Source organism: Myiozetetes cayanensis, unplaced genomic scaffold, assembly GCF_022539395.1.
Source record: "Myiozetetes cayanensis isolate MyiCay16 unplaced genomic scaffold, myiCay2020 scf14, whole genome shotgun sequence".
Classification (NCBI taxonomy): domain Eukaryota; kingdom Metazoa; phylum Chordata; class Aves; order Passeriformes; family Tyrannidae; genus Myiozetetes; species Myiozetetes cayanensis.
This window is the reverse complement of record NW_026087048.1, coordinates 10,110,150-10,133,163: the sequence shown is the minus strand read 5'-3', so window position 1 is coordinate 10,133,163 and position 23,014 is coordinate 10,110,150. Positions and strand designations below refer to the sequence as shown.

At 38.4% G+C, this 23,014-nt stretch overlaps 1 protein-coding gene across 2 annotated transcripts; it reads left to right on the top strand.

Annotated features, from left to right (window-relative positions):
- Positions 1-207: 207 nt before the first annotated feature.
- On the top strand, positions 208-21,489 carry COPS2 (COP9 signalosome subunit 2). 2 transcript variants are annotated; one of them, XM_050309462.1, is made up of 13 exons: positions 208-371; positions 8,963-9,076; positions 10,083-10,160; positions 10,758-10,883; positions 12,217-12,306; positions 12,417-12,494; positions 13,310-13,484; positions 14,483-14,661; positions 14,793-14,845; positions 16,891-16,988; positions 18,744-18,826; positions 19,897-19,955; positions 20,734-21,489. In XM_050309462.1, the coding sequence occupies exons 1-13, from the start codon at positions 318-320 to the stop codon at positions 20,876-20,878; spliced, it is 1,332 nt and encodes a 443-aa protein (XP_050165419.1). In that variant the 5' UTR covers positions 208-317; the 3' UTR covers positions 20,879-21,489. The 2 variants fall into 2 exon arrangements, with proteins under 2 accessions (XP_050165419.1, XP_050165418.1); XM_050309461.1 differs by having other exon boundaries at positions 213-371; positions 12,196-12,306.
- The last annotated feature ends 1,525 nt before the right edge of the window (positions 21,490-23,014 follow it).

Below are 23,014 nucleotides of genomic sequence, written 5' to 3'. Positions count from 1 at the left end.
TCCCTGCTAGGGGCAGGCGGCGGGGCGGCGCGGATCGGGCTCGGAGCGGCCCGGGCCGGGGGCGGGAGAGGCGCGGATCGGGCTCGGAGGGCCCGGGCCGGGGGCGGGAGAGGCGCGGATCGGGCTCGGAGGGCCCGGGCCGGGGGCGGGAGAGGCGCGGATCGGGCTCGGAGGGCTCGGAGGCCCGGGCCGGGGGCGGGAGAGGCGCGGGCGGCAGCGCGTTCCGGGCGGAGCGGAGCCACATTGGGCAGCGCCGCGCGGGCTTCTGGGAGAAGGGGCCGTCCTCGCCGCCGCCCCCCGCCCGTCCTCCGGCCAAGATGTCTGACATGGAGGATGATTTCATGTGCGATGATGAGGAGGACTACGACCTGGTAAGGGCGCGGGGCGGCGCGGGGGCCCGGCGGCGGGGCCGGGGGTGCGGCCGACGCGGAGCCGCTCCCGGCCGGGGCTGGCGCGGCGCGCCCGCCGCAGCTACCGCTCCGCCGGGGCTGCCCCGGCAGGGAGCGCGGACGGGCAGGAGGAGTTTCCCTGCCGGGGAGGAGGGCGCGGGCAGCGGGCGGTGGGTGCGAGGGGCGGGTGCTGCCGGGGGAGCAGCCCCCGGCCGCCTCTCCGCGGAGGAACGGGCCGGCTCCGGGCCGGGCGGGTGGATAGGCCCGGGCTGGCCCCCGGGCTGGCCCCGTGTCCCCGCAGGGCTCGGGGTGAGGGCAGGCTCCGGTGCGCTGCCCCCCTCCCTCCTCCTGCCCCCGGCCCGAGTGTCGGGCATGAAGTAAAGTGATAAAGTTGCCCGCCCTCCTCCCCGCCCGCGGCTCCGAGAGGCCCTTGGGGGTGGATGCGGTTCATGTGCTTGTGCGGGCGACAAACTGAGGGAAAAGTGGGGGGAAGAGAAAGGGGACTGAGGAGAAGGGGCCACATGGCCGGTTTCTGACGCAAAACGCTTAAGGGATGCGCTTGTTTTTAACTTTTTGTCTTTATAGCCTTAGCGAGCTTTTTGCTACCTCGGTTTTGTTTTTAATTGCAAAGTGTGTGTGTGGGGGCTGTTCTGTTAACATTTAAATACATGTTGACATTAGGTTTTGTCCTAAGCTTTTTCAGGTCAAAGAAATGCTGCTTTTCTCATTATTTTTATTTATATTGCCCTTGTTTGTTTTTTTGCTTTTACAAACTTTTCATGGGTTTTTGAACTAGAGACATTTATAAAAACCCCAGCTGTGTATGGTTGAGGTTTCAGTACTGCAGTTGCGCTGAAAAACTCCAGACACTTGTTTCTGGAAGACTTGCTTTCTAACAAATTATTTGATAATCATTGCTACTTATGAATTCACTTAAAATACTTACCTGATTTTATTTTAAAATAGTTTCTGAGCAGTCCTTATTATGAGCTGCTCAGAATGGCTGGATGACATTAGACAAAAGCACCTGGGTTTGGTTTTGAGGGATTTTTTTTTTCATCCATGTAGGAGTGCTTATGACCAGCGTTGTTATCATAACCCTATGAGCTGCTTGTGTCAGTATTCCAGGAACTGTCAGTGTTCCCTTAAGTCCATGAATGAATCCACAGACTTTCAGAAACAAGGTTACTGAAGGAAATATACAGAGACTGTTTAAAACACTGTGTTCCAAATCGAATTTTCATTCATTTTCATTAACACTGAAATTGGTTTCCTGATTTAAAATACTATGGGTTTTTTCCATGTGATACAATCAAAGGACAATTCACGTTGAATGTCCATCCATAACATGAGAACTGAACATGTCGAGTAACCACTGGAATAGCATTTTTCAGTCTTTCAAGGTACAGATTTGAGTAAGACTGCTGCTCAAATTCATGCTGCATTTTGCCAGTTTTCACCAAGAATGATTTAATGCTTTTTCCTGTGTTTCTTTCTTCTGAAGTACTTTCTTTCTCATTGGAAAAACCTTCCTGAAGCATCTTGCTTGGGGCAGGTTTCAGCCTCTGGCTGTAGTTACTTTCACTGGAATATTTTCATCATCATTAATTACCCCTAGCCCAGACCTTTCCAAAATTTAAAAATACTGCTTGTAATAATTAGGAGCATGTTAGTTTTTTCTTTTTAGTATGTAACTCCCGTGTAAAGCTACAGATTTTAAAAATTTAATTTCAATTCATAACTGATGGGAAAAAAACTCCAGAATTGAATAATAAAAATATTCCAGCTAGACTAGTTTCAGCATTCCAGGACTAAGAGACTGTAATTGGCTGTTGATTTAAAATGTACTTGAGACTGTAATTGTAGTGTTCCACAGAATTGTTTCAGAAATAAGTTAAAGGCCCTGAAGATAGGGCCTGGTTTCTTCTTTTCATGTTGATGTAAATCTAGTTAAATTAAGAGAAGACTGTATAAGGGGATGCATGATTCTCAAGTTCAGTGTAAGGGCTGCTGCAGAAGGCTTTGCAACAAAAAAAAAAAGAGTACAAGACAAAATACTCAGACCAGTGTAGAGCTGAAAATAAAGGAGCACATATGAGTGGGGGTGAATAATTTTTTTAAAGGAATAGGAGGAGAGGCAGTAATTAGAGAAACAGTTAAGGAAAGAAGAAATAGCTATTTTGTCAAAATACAGTATGGTGAAACCAGGTTCAGGTTTCCCAGGGTAGCTACTAGCATAGCAGTAGTACTGAAGACTCCCCAAAAATTTCATTTTGTGAGCTTTTATTAGGAGTGATTATGGCTGTTTCTCTTAAAATGTGCACTTGACCTGCTGATTATGGAGAACCAGTCAGTTAAATTTCCTGAAGTATGCAAATGTTTCACACTTGAATTGAAATGTGAACAGATATTCTGAAGGCCTAGCTCTTTCCCAGCTTCATCATGGAATTTTGTGTAATTAGAGTAATTACTACACTGTTGAACAATTGAAGACTACCCACTTTACAGGTTGTACTTGATTGTTTCTATTTAGTTTTGTTATTGGGTAAAAAGTCAAGGTTTTGTATGTAAATGACCTCAGCCACTCCTAGAGAAGTTAACTTTATTTACTGGGGGTCTTGATATCAGGAAGATATTCCATTTATATTTGTGTGTGGATGGACCTAGATTCACAGTTTGCTGCTAATGTGCAGTGACAGCCTTGATTATAACATGGATTAATTCCACTTTATGCTTCAGTGAACAGAATAATGTTTACTGGTCATTAGAAAACCACTCAATTTTCATTCCTAGTTTAATTTCTAAATTCTAATTTCTAGCTGTTAGGTGCCTTACATGACTTCAGTCCAAGTTCTTTTTACTAGATCCAGCCTGAGGGTGGAGAAGGACAGGGAGGGAAGGACCATTGTAAATTCCATTTTTGTTTTCAGTCTGGGACAAAAGACTATGTTTAGAATTGACTTTGAGGCTAAACTCAGCCTTCATCCAGAAATTGATTCTTCCAGGCACGATGACAAACACATTGACAGTTGTTGTAGTGCATCTACTGCATTGTTTTGTTTTGTTTTAAATAAACAAGGAATTTGTCTGTGGTGTTCTTAAGTATTGTGTTCTGAAATTCAACTTGAAAATTAAAGGAAGGTTGGACAAATATATTTTCTGAGTAACTGGTCTTTTTTATGTTATGGAGTTGTATGATTTCAGTGATTTGAGTGGAAAAGCTGGATACAGTTCTGATGAACAGCCATCAGTTTGCACCCTGCTGAGAGGGCTACAGGTTCCTGAGGATTGACATGGCTCAAGTACGGGGAGCATCCCTTTAGATTACTGAGGATTTCCTGTTTCAGGCTGTGATGATGTTGGGAAATAGGCACTCCTATTATTTATTTCAGGCTACATGGATTGGATCATTTTTTCTTTCCAACAGAGAGAAATGTACTCCATTTCAGAAGGATTTTTTTTATGTTACCAAACTTGATAAGCAATCTCATCAGTAGATAGAGACATTATCCCATCTTATATTGATGCATTGAAATTTCATGCAGATATTGTCACCTCTTCCCAACTGTTCATGTTTCACTATTACCATAATTTTAATAAATCCACAGGTATGTTGCAAACAAGAAAGTGATAATGCTGCACAAACAGGCTTTACAACTGAAGAAATACCAAATCAAGCAGATCCACTTTACCCTCTTCTGTATTTAATTACATTAGTATGTGATTTAAAAAAAAAAAAAAAGTGAGCACAGAGGACATAGGATGTACTGTCTCTGAATTAATTACTGTTTCATATTTTATAGGGGTTCAGCATATGTCCTGATATTTTATTTTATGCGTTCTCTTCAGAGTCATCTTTAAACACGGAATTAATATATTGGGGCTTATTTAGCTCATTGAAATGTCTCAGAAGGAAGTATTGAGGCAAAAAGCCTGAGAATAGTTAGTCAGTAAATTCTTTCTGTCTGACCATTGACAAGTGTCAGTAAGTTCTGGGTTTTGTTGAAGTTATTCAGCACTGTGTTCAGAACAGAGCTCTCCAGATCTGATATGCAGTTGGATGTTTAACAGAAGCAAATTAGATCTAAGTTATGCTCAAAACTGGACTTTCAGAAAAAGATGCACGTGACTGTAGGAGAGCTGTGTGACAGAGGTGGAAAGCAAAGGCACTTTTTTCCATACTCTTTACATGTCATAATACTAGGTTTCTCCTGCAGTCTCCTGTCTCATTTCTGTGCATCTTCCAACTGGAAAAAAGAAAAATTAAAACAAACAACCAAAAAAAAATTAAACCAGTGTCTTTCATGGGACTCCTCTGACGCCCCTGCAAATCGCCGGTTTCACAGCCTTCTATTCCTGGTGCCAGCCCTGGTGTGAGCCAGCAGGCACGGGATGACTTGCAGAGTTAGTGAGTAGGAGCACAAGAGCAGAGACCTGGAATGTGGAAAAGAACCCAGGCCTCCCAGTGCCTGGCTGAGTGCTTGCAGCCTTCTCCTACAAATCACACTCTTGTTTTTGCTCCCAGGGTTTGCCTCTGTTCTTTTCCTCCTTGCTCTTTTGCATTCCAGTCTTACTGCTTTCTGTAGAACCGTGTGCCTGGATACCAGCAGCAAATGCTCAGAGAAATTGGTACTTGCTTTTTGTCCTGGTGCCTGCAGGCCAGTGGTCCAGGAAGAGCAAATGCAAAGGAAGTTGTGCTTAGCAGATCTCCTGCATGCCACAGTTAGGCAACAAAGTTAGCTGAAGTAAAACTAAATTTGTACCAGACTTATTCTTAGAAATAATTGTACTTTTAAAAAAAAAGTTGTTTGAGTCAGCCAAATGATTGAAATTTGGTAAAATTACCAGCAATTGAAAATTGACACTAATGAGTATTTTCAACCGTGTCCTTGAAGGATTCATTTTTACAGAAATGGATTTCTTTATACTGTGTCTTTGTACTGGAAACTTATCTTTGTATAGCTGCTTTCCCCCTTTTTCAACAAAAAAAAGGCTTGCAAAGTTTGGTTCCTGTAGAGCTGGTGAATGACAAACAGTGAGCACTGGGGGGCTGCTCTCATCCCGGGAGGATCAGCCATCAGCAGGGACCCTACAGCATAAAACCCTGAACCGCTGCAGGGAAGGGCACAGGGGATGCTGGGACCACAAATGGACAGGGAGGATCTGGGAGCACGGGATGCTCTTAACCTGCCTGTGCTGCAGGAGAAACTGCACATGGATCCATGCACTAAAAAGGATGATTAAAGCTGACTGGGGTGAATTGAGTTCTGTATGTGCTCATTTTAGAAGCTGAGCCTTAATGTTTTATAGCTGTTTACTAGATAAAATGAATTTTATGAAAATACGTAATGGAATAAAGATTTGTTAATTAAATTGGTTCCTTGGTACTAATTTAACTTTTAATAAAACTATCTGAAAGAACTGTGTTTCAGGCAGAGTAAGCTACATCAGGGTTTTTATCTCCAGTACAGTTGAGCTAGTGTGGTAATTTTTCTTTCCCCAAGAACTGATGGGATGGGATTGTATTGTTTATAACTGACTGCATTTAGAACATGGAGCAATGCTTAAATTATGGCTTAACCTCTTTAACTACATTTTTTCCAGACTCTATCAGAGCTTTCTAATTTTTTGAGTACTAATAAAAAACCCCACTTGCTTGCTTTGATCCTCTGAGGAGGGAAGAACCCAGGGGGTTTCAAAGATCAGTTCTGCAGACTCAGACTGTTTCTTTTTCATTTGAACTTAGTGTTGATGTCCACTTGAAAAATATCACCAGGATCTTAATTTTAAAAATTCTTAGGCCTGTGACTTTTTTTACATCAGCTGGAGATAAAGTATCACACAGGTGCTTTTGTATCTTGGAGTTCTAATTAAGAGTGTTGGTCACTATGCAGAGTGTTAGGTCTAGATCCTATAGTAGAAGTTTTTAGAGTTATGTAGAACTCCTTTTTGTAAACTGTATATTTCTATTTAATTTGCAACAAACTTCTTACCTAAAAGAGTTGAGCTGGGAAAGTTATTCAAGTAGGAAGCAGGGGCATTAAAAATGAGAGTGAGGAAAGCTTAGGCTTTTGCTATCTGAATTTATTGTTAAAGGAACTTTTCTGTTTTCAGAACTGAGAAGGAAATGCATCTTTTTCTTAGTTCTACCTTTGAGGGGACAAGCTTTGAGCTTCACATGCTTCCCTCCTTTCCTTTTGCTTTTGGCAGAAGCTGAATGTTCTTACATTTGTATCCTACTGCACTAAGCCATCTCTGCATCAAAAGAAGGCAGAGTGCTGGTCCTGCTGAATTTATCCCTACTGATATAATTAGCATCAGTGCTTGAATTAAAATGCAGTATCTACATGGCTGATTTTTTTTTATATTGTGTACAGATTAATGGCCTCATCTCATACTTAGTTGGAGGTTTGAAAGTTTTCTTCACAGCCATTAAGTTTAAATATGTCTTTTAAAGTAGCCACCTTGCATTTTCTCCCTTAAAACCTTGAGTCCATATCAACATTCTGAATCTGGTGTGAGGCAAATAGGCATCAAGAGAAGAAAAAATACAGCTGTGAGACTTCGATGCACTTCAAAGCATTTCCACTGGGGAAAAAAATTATCTCTAGACTTAACACTTCTTCTTTATTATGTATTAATATTATGAAAATAGCTTTATGGGATATTTAAGTATCGTTGAGAAAAATTATCTTAAAAAAGGCTTCTTGCATGAATCCACATCAGAATCCCTGCCAGAGCTAAGATGAAAATTCAGATGTTCCTGGCTTTAGGCTAACAAAACATATTACCTCCTAAAAGGCATTAATTTCGTTTGCTTTCCTTTTATCTTTACAAATAGACTCTTCTGCCAAAAATATTCCCCATTGTTCAAGTTAAGCATAAACAAGACATCAGCTGATTACACATCTCTTAAATGCAGTGTTGTTTAATTTTTGGCAGCCCGTGTTTCCATAAGGTGCCTGATACAGCTGTTGACATCATGTTCACGCACTCGTAGCTGCTGCTCCACCAGACTGGTTGGATCAATAAAGACTTCACAAAAACAAGCTGACCAAAATGAAAGCCTGCCCACTGAAATGAGACACTTCCTGTTTTCTTTGCTGTTTTCAGTATTGGGTTTTTATAGCTCTGTGGGAATTCAGAAAACAGGTTTGTGGAATTGAGACCATTCATTCTCACTAATGCTAATACTTCGTTGAGTGAAAATAAATACATATGTGGGCAACTTGCCTACATATTACAAGTAGAAACATTAACAGGTAGAAGGACAAACGTCTCAAGTATTGTGTTTAATAAATTCTGAGTCAACTGGGAGCTCCCATAATTAATTTTTCCATTAGAACTTTAGAAAACTGAATCTTTGAAAGATTTGCTTTCAGTGCAGGGAGGAGAGAGCTAATTTAAAACTTCTCTTTTGTCTCATCCTTTTTCATTCCTTCTCATGGTTTTGAAGGAGTTCATTAATAGCAGGAACATATGAATGAACAAAAGAGTAAATGTGCCTGATAAAGTACAATAAAAGAATAAAATCCATCTTAAAAAAGGGCATCTTACTATGCATTGTTTCTATTGTTACAAGGGAAAGTTACTCTGACAACAGTAACTTTCAGATTTAAACAGGTTCTGTTAAACACCTTCCAAAAGGACCCTGTTCAGAGGAGCTGGCTTGAAAGGTGTGGTTTTGAATCCTGTAAACCTCACATGAAATTCTTATTTTAGCTTTGTTGGTGTTTTGTAATTCAGACACACAACGTTGTCCTTCAGCAAAAGAAGATAAAATGTGTAGGGGAGTTTTCATCAGAAAAAGTCTCAGAGTACTCTTTTAAAAAAATAAATAATAATTGGTAGAAGTAAATACTTCAATTTGTTTGGCACTAGTGTACATGATGGGTAATTATTTGATTAAATTATTGTGCCTGTGCCCCACCCCACTGTCTTTGGCAGCATCCTTAGCATTTTCTCAATCATCTCCTGCTTCTCAGCACAGAAGCAGCTGGTGTTCTCGTTATTCTTTTTTTTTTTAATTTCCTTAGACAAGTATGAATCGTTGTGGCATAAAAAGGCAGATCGGAGTGAGATTCAGGGAAGCATTTGATATCCTCCAGAGCTGAATCATTCCTCGTGCAGCAGCTCAGCCACAGTCTGTTCTGGGGATGGCAAAGGTGGTAGAGCAGGTGCCTTTTGGAGAACCAGTGGGCAGCCCCTGTCCTGCCCCACACAAATGACGTGAGCTGTCAGACATCTGTCCTTAGACACGGGCACTGGCAGAATCCCAACCCTACAGCCTGCACTTGTCATAAAGGTGAAGCTGGGAGAGCTGGGAGCTCAGTAATGCAGAAAGAAATCTGCTGGCAGGCAGATGGTGGTGGTTGGTGAGTCTGGTCTGGTGTTGGGTGAGATAAAATCACCATAAGGGTCCATACCTGTCACATGCTCTAAAAGTGAACATTTCCTGTTAGTTCCCAAGCATTCCGTGTCAGTTGGAGAAATATGTCTTACTATCCATTTTCATCAAATTATTTGATGTTCTCAACCTTTTTTTCTCTTTTTTTTCCCCCTTTAAAATGTAGGAATATTCTGAGGACAGCAATTCTGAACCAAATGTGGATCTGGAAAATCAATACTACAATTCCAAAGCTTTGAAGGAAGATGATCCCAAAGCAGCATTAAGCAGTTTTCAGAAGGTTTTCCATCTTTATTTTCTATCTCCTCTTTTTATATTAATTCATATTTTAAAATAGTTCCTTACTGTTTGAGTTATTTTCTGGAATTTTAAGATTAGTGTTTATCTTTACTACTGTGCTAAGTTTATCACTGGACAACTTAAAACTCCTGGCTGACTGCCTTTCAGGATCATTCTTAGGATCATAAATAGGACATGAAATAGTCTTATTTTATCATAGTTCTGAGTTTTTAATCTTCAGGATTTACTAAGTTAATTGAACATTTCTAACTGTGCTTTCACATGTCAACAATAGAAGCCAGATCCATTTGTTGTTTTTTTTTAATGAAATGGTGTTTTCCCCAGTGGTTTATGTAGCATATTATATTTGGCTTGCAATCTGATTCCAAAGCATTAAATGTATAAATACTAAGTGACCCAGAGTTTCTTTTCTTCATCTCAGTTTTAAATGTTTTTTGGTTGCACACTGCTACCAGAAAGCAGCATGTTAGATGTAACTTTTTAAAGGAAAAGTGGATATTTGCATCTCTTGGTTTATTTTTAGTGTATAACAGAGTTATATATATGACTTAAAAAAACCTTTTCTGCTGTAACTCAGAAGTGTACTTCTTTAAATAATTTAGTCCAAATTGAGTTGAGTCAGTTTTGCAGGGGGTGTTAAAACTTTTTTGTGCCTATGTATTTATGGAGCAGTGGTAAAGTTTAGTGTTTGGCACTAAAGTTCAGTGTTTGATGTTAACAACAACAGCAGAAATCATATTCACCCTCCCTACAGCAGCTAAGTTGTGAAAACTTGTAGGATACAAACCCCTCACTAACTTTTTCAATAATACCAGGAATGAGTAAAATCGAAGAACAGGGCAGAGTTAAACATTACTTGGTAGGGAACAAGGTGGTGGTGGGGAAAAGGCATGTATGGGATATGTACATTTTAAACAAGATATAAAATGGATTTAAGTTTGAATAAAGCTTTTGTAAATATTTTGCAAAAAATTCTTTTATTTCAGGTATTGGAGCTCGAAGGTGAAAAAGGAGAATGGGGATTCAAAGCTCTGAAGCAGATGATTAAAATAAACTTTAAATTGGTAGGAATTCCAGCTATCACTTGGGAGTAAATGGCATAAATACGTATTTGATCCAGAGATGTTAAGTTATTCTTCTAATTTATGGCCATGACAACTAAATCTGCCAGAACTTGTCTTTTGCAGCCTTTAGTGGCTACTACAGACCTGGTAGGTCTGTAATGATGGGGTGGCTGCAAGTCCAAGGCAAAGTGGATGCAAAATAGCTGCTGTGGTCAGCTGATACTCTGAGAGTCTGAGGCTCAGCCCTTGCTGTGCTGAGGTACCACACCAGTGACAGTGTTCATGTGCCCTGCACCAAGACAGATCAGTGAAACATTTATATGCTGCATATACAGCTGTTCAAATAGTTGTGTGGCCAACTCTGTTTTCTTCCTTGAGATAAATATTTTAAACGTCCATTCCATGCAGTTCTGATGAAGTTATTTCTGATTTTGCTGCTTATGAGTAAAGTAGTGATGTAAAAGTTCAAACAGCAACCACTCACTACTGCACAGTCTTCCTTGTTATGCTTTCTTTCCTGTTTGTACACTTGCAAGATACAACTCAGTTTTTAATCATTAAAACAAAAACTATAATGTAATTTTGTTTTTCTTTTAGACTAACTTTCCTGAAATGATGAATAGGTATAAACAGCTATTGACCTACATACGGAGTGCAGTTACAAGGAATTACTCTGAAAAGTCCATCAATTCTATTCTTGATTATATCTCTACTTCCAAGCAGGTTGGATCATCAGTTCTTTCATCTTCATGGGTTTCCGTTTTGCATTTTAACTATGGACTTTTGTGTTTGGTTTGGGCTTTTTTGATCTCAGATAGAATTTCCAGTACTCATTTGCTGTCATATCTAAAAATATATTTCCCACATTCAGTGGATTCTGTTAAGGCAGATAACTTTTCATAAATTTGTCCTTTTTTGGCAATACTTACCTGGGCTTTCTATGCTCATAAATAAATACTTTTTTTTAATTAGCGTAGTAGCTGCAGTGCCCTACCACTACTGCACTACCCAGTGCCCTCTCAAAGTAATTTTTAATTAAACAATACTTTTGGTGTGAAATTTACTTTGTAGGGAAGTGCTGGAGTGAAGTACTGCCTGTGTGTGAGTGAGCTGTGCAGGCGAGGTACACGGTCACAGTTACACAGCCCAGCTCCTTTTCTTTTGTACTGCTGTAAAAGCTTTACAGAGAGTAGGAAGCTCCCTGACTGACCACCTGGAAGGATCACTGGTCTTTAGTGATGACTCTTCAGTCATTATCACAGTCCTTCCTGCCCTGCTACTCTGAGGAGGGGAAGGTTTAGTAGCTGAATGGTGGGTCACCCTTGAGGTCTAAAGGATTGTTTTAGACTGTCCCTTCCTGGCAGAGATTAGTTTCTGGTCTGAGTGCAGTTGAGCCAGACTTGGAGGGACAATCTGGAAATCTTAACTTGATGGATGGTCACAGATCTGCTATCCCCAAAACAGCTGTGGCCATGAACAATACAAATGCATTCTCTGTTTCACCTTGTAAAAGGTAGCACTCAGCACTATGATTTCCAGTTTAGATGTTGTATTTGGGGGTTTTGTGCAGAGGAATGGTTTGATACACTCGAGGTTTCTTTCACTCAGCACTGGGAGTACAGAAAGGAGAAGGGATCTTTGCCTTTGACTGTTTTCCTCTCTTTGTAAAGTACATTTTATTTTTGATATGTAAATCATTTTTGGGTTTCTTCTTTTAAGTAGGAGCAATGTTGCCTGTGTTTGTTACACAACATCAGAATTCTATTCCTTGGTTATATAAGATGGGCTCTTATAAGATGCCTTTCATTTTTCACAGATGGGTGGAAATCTTGAAATGTGAATGCTTTTTAATTGTATGTTTCATATAAGAAAAACAAGTGTAGTTAGTTTTGTTTCTTTAGAAGCTCTTTGCAGTTTAAATGCAGACATTCAGTAAGATACAAATACCTTTCTTATTTAGAAGTTCAAGCATGCACTTTTAGTTTGTTCAGATTGACTTTATTAACAGGTACAAATTTGCTGTTTACAATTATAGAATTCTGATTTTTTATGCCAGATGGATTTGCTTCAGGAATTCTATGAAACAACACTTGAAGCTCTGAAAGATGCTAAGAATGATAGATTGTGGTTTAAGACAAACACAAAGGTAAAATATATAACTTACTGGTTTTTTGCTTTTGTTTGACACCTTCAGCTAACTCTTATACTTGTGAAATCTTAATAGACCTCAGTACTTCAATTCCTTTTTCATTACAGCTTGGCAAATTATATTTAGAAAGAGAAGAATATGGAAAGTTACAAAAGATTTTGCGTCAGCTGCATCAGTCGTGCCAGGTACCTTTATATTCTAAATCACTGTGGCTCAGTAAACAACATCGATTGGGGGGGGGGTTGGTTTTTTTCTTTTACATCTGTTGTTGGCCTTTGGGGCATGTTGCTGAGCTTTAGTACAGAGGGAAGAAGTTCCCTGCCTGATTTAATTTGTTATCGGTTTGATAACACGAACAAAAAAATGATAAGTGTTTTATTCCTTGCTTTAAAATGATTTTTTAAAAAATTATTCTCAGGTTTCTCTTCAGTCAGGTGCAAGGATGAGAAGCACATATCAATGCATAGGCATTAATTTTAAAATACAGCAAAGATTCCACGTGAGCTTTACTCAAAACCGAAAGTACAGTTGTTACTTTCCCATCTGGAAGAGGAATAAATAAATCAGCCTTGCAGCCTGCTGTGTTTGTGTGTGACAGTTTTCTTCTTTCAGTATGGAAAATGGGTTACAAATGTCTGGGAAATGGTTGTGTTACAGGCAGCAGAAGTGTTGCATGTGTTATCTGTATATATGCATTTGTGTCAGTCATTGCATTTATGAGAGTGCAATTTAAGCAAAGTGGGAAAGAATAAAGGGTAAAGTTTGGAGGAAAACATTTAATTACACAAAAATACTGATGTTTTAAATAAAGGGCTTCAGAACTTGGCCTGTGATAAGTTCTTCGAGTATTACGTTTTCTGTTAAGAGTTGTATCAAAATAGCGGAGTTTTAGGAATATTCCAATTACTGAGAGTATTTGGTAATCAGGTTTTTACTAGTATAAAACTGAAATTGCTGTTCTCTTAAAATTTCACAGTATTTATTACTTAATCTGTCCTAGACTGATGATGGGGAAGATGATCTAAAAAAAGGTACTCAACTATTGGAAATCTATGCTTTGGAAATTCAGATGTATACAGCACAGAAAAATAACAAAAAACTTAAAGCACTATATGAACAGTCATTGCACATCAAGTCAGCCATTCCTCATCCGCTGATCATGGGAGTTATCAGAGGCAAGTACATCTTCAATTTTTCATTTAATTTCTGTTGCATAGATTAGTTTTATGAAAATCTGAGAACTAATGTGGGTTTTTTTCAGTTCCAACTGTAGAGACAGAGGATCCTGCAGATTCAGAGGCTGCAGACTCATCCTGTAGGATGTAGCTCTGCTGTTCTGGTGCCTGAGTACCAGATGCTCTGGTCAGAAGGGCAGGACAGTTGGCCATATAAATGTTAGGAGAGAAGCAGTAGAAAGAAAAGAGGAAGACTTGAGCTGTTTGGCACCATGGCAGGCAACAAAAGATAAATGCAAAGGCATTTGCAGGGGATGAAAACAAAGACTTGACAGGAAGGACTGCTGGCAGAAGGGAGTGTTTCTGCAATCCCCTTTGGTAAATCTGTGCTCGATGTCTCACCTCACTGAAATTCAGCAGGAACTGAAGGGCTTTAAGATGTACTTGAAAATATTCTTTATTATCTGCAGTGATGAATTGTAGTGGAAACACGCTGTGTGTCTTGGAGAAAGACAGAATACTGTTGTGCCTTCCCCCTTCCGCTGCCGTAGGCACTTGCACAGACACTCAGGCAGCAGTGGGTACTTCAGGAGACAGAGAGGATTTCTCAGTTTTTCTGTGCAATTTTGCTCAACAGATAGGGAAAATTCCGTAAATATAGGAAGTCTGTTACCATTGAAATGGAGATAAATTCCATTTCAGTTTTTAGAGTATTTTAACATAAGGGTGAACTAATTATTGGCTATGAGGATTAGTGTTCTTTTAGTTTTATCATGTGGGTTGGATTTTATTTGTTCTTCTTTGGAATGGGTTTATCCAAATGGCAGTGCTGTATGTGAAGGCCCTAATGCTTTTTTTTTTCCTGGTGATTTCAGAGAATGAAATGACTTCTGAAAATATTTCAGTAATCTATTTAGAAATAGCGTGGAACTTGGGTACAATTACTGTAGTCAGCAACAAGCACACAGTGTTCCTTTTCTCTTCATCTGTGTTTTCAGAATGTGGAGGCAAAATGCACTTAAGAGAAGGAGAGTTTGAAAAGGCACATACTGATTTTTTTGAAGCATTCAAGAATTATGATGAATCAGGGAGCCCCAGAAGAACCACTTGCTTAAAATACTTGGTCTTAGCGAACATGCTCATGAAGTCTGGAATAAATCCATTTGACTCTCAGGAGGTATTTTTTTCTTTTTCTTTCACATTTCCCCCCTACACCCCCCCTTTTCTGAGTTTATAGGGAAATTACCCAAAAGATGAAAATGGAAAAAAAAATCTAAGCTTGCATATTGTGCTTTCTGTTCTGTGTAGGCTAAACCATACAAAAATGATCCAGAGATTCTAGCAATGACGAATTTAGTAAGGTAAGATTTTAATTTTTCTGAAGAAGAGAACAAAAAAAAAATAAAAAGATACGGTGTCCAAACCAGAGATGAAATATTTTTAGAGATGGCTTTTCTCTATGCAGCTAAGACAGTTATTTCATCAATATTGAGCAAATATTTGTACTGTTTTTCTTAAGCAACCTAATTACTATGAGATACCAAAGTATCTATATTATACCAGGTAGGTGTAAAAGAGACATGCTGTTTTCTTCTACTATGCTGAATTTTTTATGCAGTAGCAAAAACCTAATTTTTTTCCTTAAATAAAAACTGTCCCACCTTGTGCTACAACTGGTATTTAGGGCTAAGTTGTCTGACATCTCATACCAAAGCCAACAGAATAATTTGATGCATGGATATGTCATGATTACTAAAGGAGCTTCATAATTTAGGAATAGAAAAACTGAACTTCGAAGGATAGGGGAGATCACTTAAAACACACATGAAAATCACAGAAGGCCAAATGACCTCTTACAGGCAACTGTGATATGAGGACTTTCAGTGTATTAAGATCATTAGGCAAATGAAGTGAACTGAAGTAGGGTTTGAAGCTGCCCTGTTCCATCCACTCTACCCTACCTTTGCTTTATCAAGTTAAAAAAGTTAAACAATACATAGGAAAACCTTTCCCACCTTTTCGTTAGGTAAGAAGCAGTGTCTGCTCACGTTCTGAAATGCACAGTTGGTCTCCTGTTGGAACAGGCCTTGCTCTGACGCTGCTGTGGTTCTGTGCCATTGTCTGCAGCCAGATTGTTTCTCAAAGTGAGGATGTTCATCCTTTTTTGACACAGTGGTTGAACAAATTATTTGGCAGTTCATTAAGGGTCTATTCCCAGTAATTCATTCTACTTTAGATGTGTTTTTTCTACTTCACTGTCATAGTTCCTTGTGAGTTTGAGGCAGAAGGAACTCCAGATGGCCTTACCCAATCTGATTTTATTCGTATTTCTAATTTATATGTTTTATCTTGACATTTGAGTAGAACTGCTTCTTTAGAATTAATAATGCAATTAAAGCAGTATAGATAAGAAATATGCAGAAGATAAAATTAATTTCAAAGATTACAATTACATTTTTAATCCTTTCTGTACAGTAGGAACTTATACATTTTACATATGATAAAAAGAGACTTTTGAAATAAACAGGTTTCACGTGATACAATCCATGCCACTCACATAACTCCATTTATAAACTACTCAAGTTTTACCTTAAATGTAGATGGTCTTTTTCTTGCCCATTTTAATAAAGGATGAATCTTTTTGACCTGAAACAATTTTAAAATGTACAGACGAGGAAGGAAAAATAAACATTGTTTTTAAAATGTTTGATGTCAGTATTGAAGAGAAGTTGAAAGCATGTATTTCAAGAAAAAGGTCTTGTTTCAGTGGTTACAGCTCTTGATCTTTAAATGATGCTGTGGTGCCACTACTGAACCCACCTTTCTGTAACCCTTTCTCAGATAACAAGATTGACTGACTAGTTAAAGGATATACACACAAATAAGGTATAAATAAAAATCTAAACCATAATTTTATGCCAGAATTACTGATGGTTAATCCTGGAAGTCAGGATTTCTTCCATCTTCCAGTATTTTTAGAATTCAGTTTAAGGTGGACATCCTAGAGACAGCAACAGCCTTCTAGACTCTTTTTAGCTCTTATTTCTGCCATGAATTATGAGTTATTGAAGCCAAAATTCATGTAATGGTACTTTTCAAAACCAGCTATTTTTATGGTCTGGGCTTTTTTAAAGAAGTACAGAAAGTACAAAAGTTTTGAAACTAGAGTGCACTTATGGAATGACTAAATGTTTATACTAAACTTTAGTAAATGCTCTTAAAATTGAAATAGGAGAAAGGTCATTTCTGTTGCATTTCATCTTGAGAGAGTTTCTGCTTATAAAGGCCCTGAATATAATTATTTGCCACCAACGCTTAATACATGTTTGTTTTAGAGGTATAACATAATCTTATATAAGTCTCTAGCTTTATAGAATAATAATTCAGTCTCTTGTTTTATCTGAAGTGCCTATCAGAATAACGACATCACTGAATTTGAGAAGATTCTGAAAACAAATCACAGCAACATCATGGACGATCCCTTCATAAGGGAGCACATTGAAGGTATTTTTGAAGGCTATTTTAATCCTTTTTGTTTTCACTGCTTGGTAAGCTGCTGGGGCTTTTTTATTTGTTTTCCTCCCCACAGTTTACTTTTCTTCTTGGCAGACTGAGAGTTCTTTGTAATTACTTGTTGACGATTCCCTGACTGTTTACAAGTTCCTTAGGAGCTGGTCAAGGCCAGCCTGCATCCAGGCATGTGGCCTGACTGTGAAGAATTGCAGGAATGATGGAGAAAGTTCCAGCAAGAGGGGATATTCTAAGATAATATCTGTGGTGGTGTTAAGACACTGAATATTTTGAGTGGTTTGTTTTGGGTTTTTTTTTCCCATTGGAAGGGTGAAATGATAGCAGCCCTTACCTGTAAAGGTGGCTTGTGTCAGTCTCAGCAATTAGGTGTTTGCTGGTTTATAAAGTTAATTTTCTGCTTCAGATTAAAGACAAAACACACAGTGTAATGAAGGTTACACTAATAAATATGTAAAATATTTAATAAGATGCATACATTTGAATTTATATGTTGTAAAAAATGTTTAGACTTGCAGTAGCTATACTTCATAAAACAGGAGAACACATCAACACATGCCTTTCTGTTACAATAACATGATAAAATAAAGTTCCTCCTGCATGTTTTTAAGTATTTGAGAACTGAAAAGTCTCTTTGCTTGAACACAATGCCCAGTTCTTCAGGTGACTGCTGTTTCCAAGAGTAGGTCTTACTGTGGCATTGCAAGATCATTTAGCTGGACAGTTATATGAAAGAAAAGAGTTAAATGCAGAGAGCTGGCTTTCCTATACTTTGTGTTTGTAAAAGAGAAACATGGCAAACAGCAGGGGAAACTAAATATAACCCTGCTGCTGCCACATGGAGACTACTGGGGAGCTTCAAAGTCTTGTAGGGAGACTGTGAGATTGTGAGGTGGATGCTTAAGGAAGAAGGTGGAAAGAACTGGAAAGCAAGAGAAGAAGGGCAGTTGAATCAAAGCACTGAAGAGAATTATGTGCTAGTGATGCCTCATCTTTGTGTCTCTCTGTAGTGATACACAGCATGGTTGTGGCTATAATGTTTACATACCTTGCCTCGTTGTTTTAATCTCCTTACTTTTATTGAGACACATAATCTGGTCTTCAGTGGTTTTTTTATTATATAAACAGTCCTTGTGTAACTAGTTAGGTAAAAATGGAGCTAGATTTTTTTTTCTATTAAGTTACGATTGTAATTTATGCTTTTCTTTAATAATGTAAAAAATTCTAAAACAATGACTGCACTACTTTTCCAAAGCAAAATCAGCCACTCCATGCAGATTGTTTTATTTCTTCAGTTCCTCATCATAATTATACCATCAGGCCATAGTCTTTTATGTTTAAATGTGAATGAAGTTAAATGCAGACAGACTTTTTAAGTTGCATATCCTTAAGAATACCACTTTTCACTTTTGTACAACACAAGCATTTTAGCCATAAATCAGAGGGACAGACATACCATGCAGTCATCTCTAGGACTTACCCAGTTGGTTTGAATCAGTTAAATTTTTACAAGAGAAGATGTTGCTCCATGTTTAAACAGTTTTTGACTCTGTGTGTCCATTTTCAGGCTTGCACATTGTTTGGATCCCTTGGCCTCTGCTGGGCTTCCCCACCCACTGAATCACTGCCTTAAAAGATCCTGGTGTTTAGGATGTCTTTCTATATGGAGTGGTGTTGCATCTTTATTTCAGTACTGTTGTTCTTACGGTGTTTATTTTTTCTTCCCCACAGAGCTTTTGCGAAACATCAGAACACAAGTGCTTATAAAATTAATTAAGCCTTACACAAGAATACATATTCCTTTTATTTCTAAGGTACGTGTCAGTGGAGCCTTGCATTTGCTTAAGTAGATGATTAATAGTGAATAAAAGCTTTTAAATAAATACAGTGCTTCCAGAAATAAAGCATCTAAAATATACTCTATACCATAAAATAGCACTGATGCACTGATGGCAGCTTTGCAGTGAAAAAAAAAGTAAATTTCAAGTGTCATCTGAGTGCTTTTTATAATATGTACTATGATATAGTTCTAAAATACTCAATTACCATATTCTACTTGGGGTGGAAAAGCACATTTCTGAAGAGAAGTATAAAAAGTGGAATTCATATCATTAAAAATGGAATTATAAATGTAAATTTTATGAACATAAAAATTAAAATTTGAACTCCTTTTGTTCAGAAGGTATCTTAAAATGTCTGTGTTGTGTGAGTTACAGAACTGTGGTAGTAGAACAAACCAACCATTATCACAGAATCACTGAATTCATGGCCTAATCTGGAAAGAACAAAATCAAACCCCAGCGATAAGAGATGACTATTTGCATCTCGTGTGGGTCTGTGATTTTGCTTGCAAAAATTCACAGCATTACAGAATGTGTCATGAAATATTAGAGGTGCTTATTTTTTATCCTTGAATTCTATTTAGAACTCTGTGTGCCTTTTTTTTTAAAGTTAGACTTAGCATGTGTAGAACTTGCTTGAGCCAGAAGATGCAATTATGTCTCTAAATGTTCTGAGTGTAGATCCATTCTTTTCTGATAATTACTGTCCTATTTTATTTCCTGGGGTTTTGTGGTTGTGGTTTATTTTGTTGTTGTTAGGGATATTTTTTATCTGTTTGTTTTTTCAGTAAGTCAGTAAAGGAACTCATTTCTGGAGCTTCCAAAATTTTGCTTCAGCCTTTTCTGAGAGGTTGCTGATCTCTTGACTCTTGGCCACGTGTACTTTGGTGGAGGTCTTTTGCTTGATAGATCATTATTGAGTTGATACTTTAGAGCAGTAAGAAAGAGAAATGAAACCAAGTTCTGTATATGAAAATAAAGATTGGAGGGGTTTAATGTTGCAAAACATGGTGGCAGCATAATGAGTTTTCTTTTTCTTTTAGGAGTTAAACATAGATGTAGCTGATGTGGAAAGCTTGCTTGTGCAGTGCATATTGGATAAGTATGTACTTTATTCTTGATTATTGATCTTTGATTACTTTAAAATAATCAAACTATAGCAGAAGCAACAAACCATTGTTTTGGTGCATTGTGACAATACTGGTTGATTCTAGAAGTGAAAGGTAATGATGCTGACTTTGGATTTGCTGATGAGCAGTGGAGAGTGTTTGAAAGATGGGAGCCAAGAAAATGACACAGGGAGATTGAGTGGCATGTTTTTATTTTAATTTTTAATTACATAATAAGTGTCTTGAATTACTATGAAATTTTGAAAGTTACTATTCTAAGTAATTGCTGCTTATACCCATGTATATTTTTGAGTACATTTTCAAGTTGACAAATTAGTAGTCTGCTCTCCTTAACTGGAAAAACTTGACTACAATTTGTAAACCCTATTTTTCCGGAGGGTAACTTGTTACATCTACTGCAAAAATAAAATCCATACATGGGTTTGTATTTTTTAATTTCTTTTGACATAAATCTCCATTTTTTTCACGATTCCTTCACTTTGAAGAATTGTTTACCACATACTGCTTTAGACTTTGTGTGGGTCATAGTTAAGCAGATAAAATCTGCATTGCCCAATGAATTAGTCCATTGGATTTCCATTTACAGCTAAATAGGCAGCACTACCCAGGACAACAATTATAAAGGTGCCGAATTCTGAAACGGCCTTTGTGTCTCTCTTGTATAAGACCTCTTATTCTACCTTGGATTTGCTGTGAGTTCCTATTTCCATGTCCATGAGCCACTGACAGTTTCTGTTCCTTTGCTTCCAGCACTATACATGGCCGGATCGATCAAGTCAACCAGCTCCTCGAACTGGATCACCAGAAGAGAGGCGGGGCCCGGTATACGGCGTTAGATAAATGGACCAACCAACTAAATTCTCTCAACCAGGCTGTAGTCAGCAAGCTGGCCTAACAGAAAAACAGGCTTCTACAAACTACTTAAGGCAACAGTGCAGTGATGTAAACCTTAAAAGAACTGGGAATGGCAAAACTACTGTCGGTTGGTGTGCCCTGAAATTATTGGAGTTATGGCAGAAGTGCTTTTTTGATCAGCTGGTTTGTGTTTTGCTGCTGCATTTATCCCAAGAAAAAAACAGCTTTAATCTCCAGAAGAAAACCAAAATGCCACGGGATTTATGCTGTATTGACATCTTGCCCTAAACATACAACATCCTAGTAATTTGTCAAGGGGCAATTAATGACCAGAGAGAAGATTTTTGTCATGATTTTAAATACACTGACACGTTACTGTTGGTTAAATTTAAACATGTTTTACCTGCAGAAATTCTCTCACAGAAATAACCTGCAATAACTTGAAATGCATACCCTTTTGAACACTTCCTTTTCTCATGTATAAATTGAAATGTTTGCTGCATTTTGCAAAATGTCAATTCTCCAAAAATGTGTCCGTATATTTCTGTACCTGCAGTGTAGTAAAGGTTTAGAAGAAACCCCATAATTATAGTGGCATACTGTCACTTAGGTTTCAAGCAGCAAAATAAACAGTGCAGTTCAGAAATTGTACAGTTGTTTCTTGATGTGCTTTCATTATACTTGAATTTTACTTGTGTTATTTTTAAAAGAAAATAGACACTGCTTCAAAAACAGGTATTACTTGATCCTCACCTTATCTGTGAAGGACAACATAGAGATTTAAAGTCTGAGCCTCTTGATAAACGTGCTGTTGATTTTTCTTTTTTTCCCCCTTGAAACAGTGAAGCATAAATACTAAAGAGCTGACATTTAGCAGTCTTGTTAACTGACTTTCAGCTTGCCAGATGCCAAGCCATTATCAGCCCTGCCCGGTTACGTTGGTGGGTATTTGGCATCGCTCAGGGACATGCTCGGGTTTTATTTCGCTACTTCAGGAATGCAGGTTTGCCAAGCAGTACCCTGGGAATAGAAGTGCAGCCCCTCTCTGCCTGCTCTGTGTCTTTCTGACTGGATTCAGTGTATCTAAAATGACACTGTGGGTTTGGAGCAGGGCCCAGGGGCAGTGACATTGGTCATGTGTTTGAATGTGTCCTAGTCCCTTCAGAGCTGCTGTTCTGAAGTCCTGCCTCATAGCAGGCACATGCCTTTTGTGTCCTAAGATTTTGGGATCATCAGATCCTTTTAAAATACAGCTGTAGTGGTGACCACAGCAACTTTCATTCCTGTAGGAGATTGTCTGGAGCTGACAGAAAAATTCTTTTGCGGGTCTCAAATGTAGAAGGAATTTTTTGGGGTCAGTTCTGTGACTAGTGTGTGATGGTACACAAAGCAGTGCCACACACAGACATTGTAATAATAGAAGGAAAAATATGTATGTAGAGCAATTAACACCCCCCAAAAAATAGTGCAAAAGCCTAATAAATTACACATGTCCATCACACACATGGTAGACTCAGTGTTCTAGGGCAGGATTTAAATTGGTAACAGGGTGTAACTAAATAGGATAAAATTAACTTTCATCTGAAGAATAGTTATGTCCCTTAGAAAATTATTTTGCTCTGCAGTTGTCAAAGCAAGTGAGTTTTTTTTCCTGGAGTTTACACAATAAAGCTTAATGTGTACCATGAGTAGCATGATGCTGAATCTTGGGTGAGCATTTCTTCTTCACTGATGCTTTTTTTTTTACCCATAGGTGTTTTTAATTTATCCACTTACTTAAAACAACAGTAAAATAAGAATGTAAATTGAACTTAGTTTTTAAGCAAAGGCAAAGGTTTTTTTCCTTTGTAAAATCTGTAGATAACACTGACTAAAAAGCACATTGTGTGTTGTTTCCTTACAATGCTGTGATGTGTAACATTGTTTTTACTTTGAAAATTCCAATACTACCTGGTGATGTGGAGTTGAACTTAACAATACTGCGCAGTTAATTGGGACCCTCAGCTACAGATCCAGAGGCTTTAATTTGGATAGGGAATCTTACAAGGTTCTTCCTCCTTGGGGGACAAGGGACTGTCTCAGTTCTTTCAAGGTTCTCCTTCCCATGGAGACAGGGAAAGTGACAGCTATTTGAATGTGTTTATTTTCCCTGCCATTTCCCACCACCCTTGCTGTG

Coding starts and splice junctions, on each gene's coding strand:
- COPS2 (XM_050309461.1), top strand. CDS start 318: ATGTCTGACATGGAGGATGATTTCATGTGCGATGATGAGGAGGACTAC. Junction 12,307..12,416: donor GGTTTAAGACAAACACAAAG/GTAAAATATATA, acceptor TTTTCATTACAG/CTTGGCAAATTATATTTAGA. Junction 19,956..20,733: donor GTGCAGTGCATATTGGATAA/GTATGTACTTTA, acceptor CTTTGCTTCCAG/CACTATACATGGCCGGATCG.